The following is a 9,942-nucleotide window of genomic DNA, read 5'->3' on the forward strand; positions in this document are numbered from 1 at the left end:
CCCTTCTGTTTCTTCTAACATGGTTCTCGGCCATATTAAAAATATGTCTTTCTAAAAAGTGCTTAACACAAATGTAGTAGTTTTCTTCACTGTGGACAATGAAAAATTTAAATCAGATTCTCAATTTCTAAATGTAAGTGTAGATAACGAGTCTTCTAACCTTTCAGAGCATGCTTAAGGTATTAGTAAAACTCTACAATTTGTAAGACTCCGTTTCTCCTGTAACTTAATAATGAATCCATGCTGTAGACTTCAGGGGAAAAGGACAAAAACTGTACACAAATCCCTAGTTTTAACTGCAGTGGAAGTTCCAATGATAAATGTATGTCATGTACCATTCTGTTTTCATAACAAGGTTAACAATATAGCAGGTTTCCTTGATTTGACAAACGGTGAATTTCCCTTAGATCAACAGAAGCAACAAATGCAAACCCATAGTAATGCTGACTACTTTGCGCATTGATCAATTTAACATTCAGCTTCCAAACTCAAAGCTCTTCTATCGCTATTAGTATGAAGACTTTTTCATCAAGTATTCTAGATATTGAGATTATAGCAATGTAACAAGTGTTGTTTCAAAAAAGCCCTAGTATGTATACTAATAAAACTAAGGTCAACTATAAAACATTAGTTTTGCAACACAGCTTAAGTTTGTCTGTGTGGTGTTTTCTACAGCCTAACACAGATAGGGAAGAAGCTGACTTCAGCCACAAGACCCCCTCCGCTCTTTATGGCAACAAGGGCTATTTCAGCTAAAGGAGGAGGTATTCTGCAGCATCACCTCATCAAGATTTATTCCCGTAAATTATTATAAGTTCAATTATACAAGTATTCGGAGAAGCAGGGAAAAAGAAGATTGTTAGTTGTTAACATATCTTGTCATTCTTGCATGACAGAAAATGTACAAGATTAATTTATTTGTATTCTTTAAATACAGATGGGGAGAAAAAGCCAGATGATCCACTCAGTGGATCGCGAGTTACAGTTTCAATAAATCTTTCACAAATGGTACTGAGTAACAGACTTGGGATGGCAGGGGGAGGTGTGCTACAGTAAGAGCACTTCTTTTAAGATGGTTATTTGTACTGCAGAGATCCTGGTTAGCTAGTTAACAATTAAATCTCCAGTGTTATCACAAAAACCCCAATAGAATTAGTTTAACTTTTCGTCATATCTATAAATGAAAAAAAAAAAAAAGGGTTCTGGTAACTATGCGAACACCTCTTCATTACTGTACAAAAGTGATTTTCAGAGCTGCAATAACCATCCCTTTCTTACATCAGAAAAATTTCAGGCATCCCTCCCCTATTTAAAACTGTCAAGGCAACAGTAGAAGAAAAGTGGTCCGTATCATGAAGCAAAATATGACTACCTAAGGAAATCACTGCCTGATCTTACTAAGAAAACAGTAAAGAAAAACATTTAGTTGGACATAAAAACAAATAGGATGCAATCAATGACTGTAAAGTGTCTGTGAAGCTGTCAAGCCAAGTTTTTCATGCTTTCTCTAAGGGTAATTTCTTTTTAGCACTTGTATGTGATAAAAATAGAGCAAAGTTTAACAAAATGCCGTCAAACTTGTCTGGCTGTTGCATGCTGAGAGTCAGCTAGGAAACTATACCATTGTCCAAACATCATCTACTAAGAATGAGAAGGCATTTATCTCAAGCTGCCACTGAAGCTCAAAATTAAGTGGAGGTAAAAATGTCTAACTTGCAATGGATGCCATTAACACTCTGTTGTTTAGTAGGAGTCATCCCAGTTGCTAATTTTAATATTAGTAAATATCATCTTTTTCTCCCTGATTTGCCCATATTATTCAGAAGCTCCAGCAAACCTGAAGACAGCTTCTCCAAGTCAGGGCTTTCAGATTTTCAAGCAACGAACTGCAAGTATCCATGACTGGTGTTTTTATAAGGCCCTTTTTGGTTACTCTATTTCCATAATTTTAAATTTTGGCATTACTAGTTTCCACATGCTAATAAAACAAACACACGCAAACAAACAAAAAACAGGTCAATGTGAACTAAAACTACCTGTCATTTTCCCAGGATTACTGAAGGCTGAATTCCAGAGCTCCATAATGACTTCATTTGACAAAATCAGATGAAAGGGTTCCTACATAATTTTTTTTCAATTAGGTTTCTGTTGAAGTTGCCACTATTCTCCATTCAGAATCTTCAAAGAGCTAATCTTTTCCTACTTTCTGCAAGTGAATGCTCCCTGAAGAGTTGAAAAAGGCATTGCATGAAGATAAGTTGAGGGTAACCATTACTGAAAAGGAGCCATGAATGCTGTTAGATCAATATATGTATATAAAGATAGAGAACAAGTAAAGGGGGACACTGTCTTTTAATAAATTTTGGAATTAAAAAGTCACTTAATAAAACTGCAGTTGTATCACATGAAAAAGTTTACATGCAGGTCATTTACCTCCGATTTTTTTTTTTTTTCCCCATAGAAAATGAAAAGTTGTGTTAAAACCCACACCGTTTGTCTGCTATGGCCAGTTTGGACATATTCTGAAGGGGCTGCATGAAGTCATCTTAAATTAATCAAGAAACCCTTAAGTATGAAAGAAACTCCAACTAATAACAATTAAAATATATATTTTTATAATTCTAGGTCCTCAAAGGAAATTGTGATAGAGTTTGAACGAAGTTTTGAGTTGTCATGATAGAGCCCAATTTTACCATCTGCTAGGAGATGTAATGGTGAAACTGGCATTAAAACCCAACACAAACGAGTTACTTTAGAAGCTATATGAGTATTTTTTCCCTATTGCAAAACCCATAATTTAGTAGATTTCTTATTCCTATCTATATTTGTTTGGCTATAACTCAGTAATACCATGCATTTAGGAAACTGGCTTAAGTTCTGCATCTGTTTAGGTCTACTGATTTTTTCTATGAAAATAGCACATGGCCATGAAGCAGAAAACAGCATCACATGTGCCATCTTACATTTTTCCTTCACATATGTGCACAGCACTTCCGGGTGACGTAGAGCAGGAGAACTATGTAAAAATACCCAACTCTAAGCCATTAATCTCTCCAGTGCAATGGATCTTGAAAGAAATACGTTATCCCAAATCCATGGGATTATCCAAAGTTTCTCCAACTTCTTACAAAAGATAATAAACTCAATGCAATTTGGTTAGAATGCCAGTTTCCTCAAGAAACTGATATTTCAGATAAAAATAGCAAGATCCTCTTAAAATGAAAATTCAACTGCTTTGTCACCACTCTGTTAATCATTTTTTATGAAGAAAAAAAGGCATTGTTACAATGGCTCAAAATCGTTCCTTTAGTTAGAAGTAGAATTGGTCAACAGGTTGATTGCACCTTCTAGCTAGCAAAGGTCTTTCCCACATCTTCTTTCCCTTTGTATTTCCTCTTGCCATGTGTGAAGGGTATATATCTGTACTTTATCATGTGCTGTAAAGAGAAAAGATCAATTTTTGAGGCAAGAAACTTACATAGTATTTACAAAAATGTATTATAATACACATTGAAAATTACAAAGTCCTCTAGAAAGACAGTTCTTCAGTATTGTAAGGGTAATGAAATAGCTAATCATACACCAGTCTACATCTAAATAGGGGTATGAGCCCAATCTTATAAATCTCAAATTTGGGTACACCCGTCAACTTATACTGTACAGTGAGGATTACTGACTGGGGAATCACAGGAAGCTGGAGAGAGCACAGAGGTATTAATTCTTTACTACCCTTTAATCTTTAATTTACAACTTTGAATAACAGTACCTATCCAAAATTCTGAATGTCTAGGAAAAAAACTGGTTCTCTTTTTAAAATGCCAACAAACCATAAGTAGTTTGTTAAAATTGGTCTGAATGACTTGCCTATGTTTTTCTTCCCCTTCTCCCCATCTACCTTCTCGCACCAACTTGTCAGAACTTCCTTTTTCACCCATCAGAGATCCTACAAGACCTCTTCATTAAAAATAGCCATGGTTAACTGAAGAAAGGAAGTGGATGAGAAATTATTAAGACTCATCCTGCGTAAAAACAGATACTAAATTCTAAGATCGAAACCTTTTGAAAGCAAGCATAAGACTTTGTCATGGGGTATATGAAGACTTCTTTTACGAGCTATTTTTATTTTCCATCAACAATATTTGTCAAAGTTGCAAATATGCAACACTTGAACTGTTCAAGTGTTAGTTGTTCAAGTTCCTCTAGCAAAAGAAGTGTGTGCAATACATTTAAAACCTCTGAAGTGCTCAACTGGATGGACAGTTTGGAACAATACTGTGAATTCTGACATCACAAATGGTACTATTATTGGCAAGTTACCTTGATTTGCCTCTTCATAGTGATACAAAATAGCATAATGAAGTACATCACAAGGATTGGCCAAAAAACAGGAACGTTGAAAGCCTCGAAGAATGTACATGCCATAGCAACCAGGATTCCTTTAGTGGCAGAGTGCCTTAAAAATAATATTAAAATTAATCCTTTAACGGCAGCTACCACTAATTTGATGCAGATATTTATATTTTTCAAAAACAGAGCATGGGCAGATGGATCCACTCACCAGAATTTAAACTCTGGGAGCCTTCTAATGAAAGGCCGAAATTCTTCATTTTGCCTTGTGGGTAAGGAAGGACCATCATCTGAAAAAAACAGAAAAAAAAAAAAAAAAAAAAACAACAAACCACAAACCCCCTCACACTAATTTTCCACATCTTTGGACTTCAGGTTATTTTTACTTGGTATCTTTAAAAAAACAAGAAAGAAAAACTTTCACTGTTACACATAGATTCCAGTTACAGTGGCTGTTTTAATGTAACTTAACACTGATTTCCAAAAAGAAAATAGATAACAAATTAGTGCCAGGTCACTTGAATTACTATGGGGAGAACTTAAGTCACATAAACCTTCTTTCAAAACACAGAAAACTAATACAATATTCCATATGTTCAAGTCCTGAAAAAAAAAACAAAAACAAAAACCACCCACCAAAAAAACCCCTGACAAGTTTTATAGTAACTCCTGATGTCATGTTTTATAGATTTTTTGCAAGTCTAAAAATACAATGTCATGCTAAAATTGCACATATTTACACTACTGTATCAGACAAAAAGAGCTGGAAGTTTGACTAAGTTAAAAATTATTGCAAAATGAACTATTCATCATACCTGAATCTTCCATTAAAGAGGGGTCTACCTTTGGCGACAAGAAAGCTATGAAGAGATTTAGATGGTAGATTCCCAAGGCATATGTCACAATGTACCAACCCTGAAGCAGGGAGGAAAAAAGAGCTAAGATTAAAGTCTTCCCGAAAACCGTTTTCAGACACTGATTTTTCAACAAGATTAACAGTCTGTTTTTTTTGCTTCCTTGAGAAGTGCTCTTTTACATCCTCACACTAACACAAAAAGTTTCCTGGACTTGTTAAAACAATATTAAAAATTCTCACTGTATAAAGTAAGCATTCCGACTCTATGAAAAGATGAAATCACCTCTATGAATCTATTTCTTTTATTTGTGTATTGACAAATAAGTTTTCTTACCTGCAGTAAATAAACTCTAATCATGTAGATAAAACTCAGACCCAAAGTTACAATCCATCGCACTGCAGTATATGGAGTAGATTTGTCTAACCAGGATTGGTAGATCTAGGAAGAAATATAAAGTGTACATCTGTAAAACACATAATGCACAGTGAAGAAAGTTTATTACAGGGTAGCATTAAAAATAGTAAGCATCTGTGAAGAGTATTTTGAGGAGGAGAGTAACATGAAACATTTGTATTCTTTATCAGAAATAAACTGAATTAAACCTACTTACAAGCATTTGAAAAGTTCTATATTTTTACAAAGGCCAAAAAAGAAAAAAAAATCCTAATGCTTGGGGCATTGTAAAGCAATTTAAATTTTCAATATTTTATGCAAGTTTACTTTCCTTAGGATGAATCTGACATGAAATCTGAAGTCAATCCTCAATTTTGACAATAACAGCTTATATTTTCACTGTGCAATGTCACATATACACACATTAAATATTCCATTAAGCTACGTATTATAATATTTTTTACCTATTTTTAAAAGGTTTCAAAAGAAATCTTTTGTACAGATTTTAGTATTTCAACAACTCATCTGAAAAGTAACGAGTTCAAGAAGCTGCATTGAGACCTGCTTCTAATGGAGTCAGAAAAACCCTACAAAAAACCAACCTGTCCAAGTCTTGAGAAAAATCTATAGACCACAGAAGGCTTTCCATGCACAGACTCACCAATACTGTCCCCTTCTGACATGGTTGCTGTGGAAACAAAACATGACATAGGTAACATTTAAAACAAAAAGCTAAGCTCAGTGAGGCTTTACAGTACATTATCTGAACCAGCATTTACATATGATACTTTTTTGGATTGCCCTGTTTGAAACAAATTATTTTGAATGAAGTATTCTTAAAGAGAAGACATTTATTCCAAAGAAATTAATTTCCAAAAGAAACTGTCAAGAAAGCAAAGAACAGGATATTTTACAAAGGCAAAACAGGATCCAATCCATTTTAGGGAGGGGAAAAAAAAAAGTCCATACAGAAATGCAGGAATGAGCCTTGTTAGACATCTTCACCTTGATAAGGCAGGAGCTGAGTTATAACATCTAAGCATTGAGATATGAACTGCAGCACCACCCTCCTGTCACCTCAGTTTCTAAAGGCAAAGAACAAAACCAAAATAAATATATTTTTTTTTTAAAGCTGCTTAGGATTTTTAAATACTGAGTAACTAGATAGCAAAGAAGTTTAAATTCAGGACTCTGTACACCAGTGGTTACAGACCAAAAACCTCTACCATAAGTACCTAAACCAGAACACTGCCCACTGCTAGAATTAGTCAATGAGTTTATCTCTCTCTTGAACATGAAGAGCTTAGCAGTCACAGGAAAGTTTTATGCATGAGCAAAACTGTGTAGTGAAAGGGCCAGGATTCTGAACTCAGATTAAAAAAAAAAAAGAACGAAGGGAATTATTTTTTAGTACATGCTTCTGCTACCAATTTAAGATCTTTATTCTCCTTTTCAGTTAAGCTCAACTAAGTTTTATAGTTCATTTCAAGATATAAAACAAACAAAATAAAATGGATTCTAAACAGAAACATTTTTGCCACATCACCACAAGCAATCCCTGACATTACTTCCTGGAGTCCTCATCTGTGGGTGGGACTACATAATTCTGGGATAGTGGGAGTACTTTCAGCCCTACATTAATATCTCAAGAGCCTCAGATAATAATAAAGATATATGAAACATTACTAAATCAGAAAAATGCAAATTAACTTAGATGCTGCAATACAGTGACTGCTGTAAAAAATAATTTGAGACCAAGGACAATCTGGGGAGGCACAGAACCTTAAAGTTGTCTATATTTTCTGTAAACATCTGAAAACTACATCCTATGGAATAATTAATAAGTAGAAAAAAGGAGTCCTGTTACACTTCAAAAGATAAGGGGATTCATTACGAGGCTTAAGGAGCTGCAGTCCACTTTAATTCAAGCTACAGCTAAACAGAAAAAAAAGTCAAATAGAAACTTATACAATATAGACACAGACTTTCTCATTACAGGCAAAAGGAAGTAATTGTTATTCTCCCCATTCACTGCACTGCAGAAGAAAGAAGTTAGTCAGCATTATTAGCTGAGCATAATTTTGTGCTTTATTTTGGGGTTTTTTGAAATGCCCTGAAGTATAAAGCCGTAACAAAAAGATATTGAATCTGTCGATCAGATAGCAATTCTCTAAAGATCATGAACAGAAAAACTCTCATATTCTCAAAACTAATTTTACAGATACATCCACAGCAAATATGGGCTATAAGTAGACCTAACATTACAATCTTGTCAATGTTAACTTATGCAGTTCCAGTGAAGAATCATGTATGTAGGGCTACTGATGGCTTTATGATGGAGTAGGCATTTTGCTTGGTGTAACAAACTACATTATATGTGATTATGTATGATTGTTTATCATACATACAGTTCTTCCACAGCAGACCAAGAAATTAAACCAGCTAACACTATCTGTTTTACTGAAAATAAACCACCCACTGGCTTGGTTTAAGTAGCACAGACTGAAGTATATCACATGACATGGTTTAGAATTTAAGTTAATATTTCCTATCACATCAAAACTTTACTGAAAGAACATCTGTAATTAGATGGTTATCAAGAAAAGCAGTATTTGGCATTGCTTTGAAGGTAGTTTACAGTTAAGAACACAGGTCAGATCTCATTAGTTTAAGGGGAATAATTAAATCTAGACAGTAGCAGTCCCTTTCATAGGGCAACATAAGACTTTGCTGTTCAGCATAATAAGTTATGATAACCTTCAACCATTTCAGTAAAACCAATAATCAGAAAGATATATAAAGATTATTTAACAAACAGTTGAATAGTTTCCTACTAGCAGAATACAGACTGCTACTGAAACTTAACCATATTAAAACCCCGTATTTTTTCTCTGCTGAAAAGTACCAAGTAGGCAAATATGTGACCTGCAACAGTCAGGTTTTTTACCACAGTTGTTGTGGTAATATCATTAAATATACCACTGCATCACTGAGTTCTTCAAAATGACAGGACCTGGGGCAGTGCAGGCATTTAACTCATGCCTCGCATCACCACACACAGGGAGGTACAGAATTTTCAGACAACTCCCTGATCACGGTGGAGATTCTTCTTAAATTTAAAATACAAATGAACCACATAACTAGCAAAAACACATTACTGCTCATACAAGTTTCCTCATCCCACAGAGGAAACGTCTTTGAAGAGCAACACGCTGCAGCCGCTTATTACTAACAGGGCGAGCGGACAACCATAGGAAAATAACCCATGGGTTGTGCAAACTGGGTGGGGGGTGGGGGTTATGCAAAACAAACAAACAAAAAAAAAGGTATTGGTTAATTTTATCCATCACAACAGGGGCCTGGGCCGTCAGAAGCTCACGACTGCCTGAAGAGCAGCAGGGCATGGCACCAGAGCTCCCTGCATTTACCCGGAATCGTGAGGTTCGCCCACCCCGAGGCCAGAGAAACGCCGTGGGACGGGAGCAATACAGGGCACTCTGGGGACAAAAAAAAAAAAAAAACAACGGAAAAAAAACCCGAGCGCGGGAAGGCGGGCACCGTTTTGGCACGGAGACCGTGAGGAGAGGCCCCCGAAGCGGCCCGCTGAGGTGAGGAGGGACCGGGATAGGGCACCAGCACAGCCAACGCCTGCCCCGGAGGGAAAACGAGCCCGGCCCAGCCGTCCCCACAACGGCAGCCCCGCCGTCCCCACCAACCGGGAGGCGGCGAGCGGCAGCGCGGCCCGCGGGGAACGCCTAGGCCGCGGGTACGGCAGCCGTCGCCGATAGACCGCGGAAACCCCCAGGCTCCCAGAGATGGGGTGACCACCTGCCGCCGACCCTCCCGCCCTCGGCTCCGGCCGGGCCCCCCCCTCCCAGTCCCGGCGCCGACGCGGGGCACCAGTTACTCACGGACGCCCAAGCCGGGTTCTTCCTTCCGTTCCCCTCCCCCCCCCCTTACTATCCACAAAACCCAATATGGCGTCGCTGGCGGGGGGGGAGAAGACATTCACTTCCACTTCCAGGGTAAAAGGGGCGGGATAAAGGCCGGGTTCTGCCCCGCCATTGGGCCCCCCGTGTGGGAGGGGGAAGGGGGCGTTGCCGCGGCGCCGAACTGTGAGGAGGGAGGTGGGTGGCGGCGCGGGTGAGTGAGGACGGGCTGGGGGAGGCAGAGCGGGCGGGTGGGTGCCGTTATGGCCCCGGCTGCAGGTAGCCGCTGCGCTATCGGCAGGAGAAGCGTGGCCCCGGGCCAGCGGGGACCGAGCACGGGGCGGCCCTGCGCGTTGCCCGGCCGTTCTGCGCGTTGCCCGCCCGCCCGCTCTGCCTGTCCCCCTTCGTGTGGTGCC

General features: G+C 38.3%; 1 protein-coding gene across 4 annotated transcripts; it reads right to left on the reverse strand.

Moving 5' to 3' along the window:
• Nucleotides 1-2,333: 2,333 nt before the first annotated feature.
• RER1 (retention in endoplasmic reticulum sorting receptor 1) lies at nucleotides 2,334-9,658 on the reverse strand. Of its 4 annotated transcripts, none has more exons than XM_075027158.1 (8): nucleotides 9,509-9,640; nucleotides 6,603-6,682; nucleotides 6,200-6,285; nucleotides 5,538-5,642; nucleotides 5,163-5,262; nucleotides 4,559-4,637; nucleotides 4,318-4,453; nucleotides 2,334-3,437 (listed from the first exon to the last, which is right to left on the reverse strand). In XM_075027158.1, exons 3-8 carry the CDS (start codon nucleotides 6,278-6,280, stop codon nucleotides 3,348-3,350), a joined length of 591 nt encoding a protein of 196 aa, XP_074883259.1. In that variant the 5' UTR covers nucleotides 6,281-6,285; nucleotides 6,603-6,682; nucleotides 9,509-9,640; the 3' UTR covers nucleotides 2,334-3,347. The 4 variants fall into 4 exon arrangements, with proteins under 4 accessions (XP_074883259.1, XP_074883260.1, XP_074883258.1 ...); XM_075027159.1 differs by having other exon boundaries at nucleotides 6,567-6,682; XM_075027157.1 differs by lacking the exon at nucleotides 6,603-6,682 and having other exon boundaries at nucleotides 4,559-4,634; nucleotides 9,509-9,658.
• Between the last annotated feature and the right edge of the window lie 284 nt (nucleotides 9,659-9,942).

Source organism: Buteo buteo, chromosome 5 (genome assembly GCF_964188355.1).
Source record: "Buteo buteo chromosome 5, bButBut1.hap1.1, whole genome shotgun sequence".
Taxonomy (NCBI): domain Eukaryota; kingdom Metazoa; phylum Chordata; class Aves; order Accipitriformes; family Accipitridae; genus Buteo; species Buteo buteo.

Excerpts from the sequence above, each read along its gene's own strand:
- RER1 (XM_075027156.1), bottom strand. The coding sequence starts at position 9,605 with ATGTCTTCTCCCCCCCCGCCAGCGACGCCATATTGGGTTTTGTGGATA. Across the intron at positions 5,643-6,199 it reads TTTTCTCAAGACTTGGACAG|ATCTACCAATCCTGGTTAGA; the intron begins GTTGGTTTTTTG and ends ATTTCTTCCTAG. Across the intron at positions 4,454-4,558 it reads CTCCCAGAGTTTAAATTCTG|GCACTCTGCCACTAAAGGAA; the intron begins GTGAGTGGATCC and ends ATTATTTTTAAG.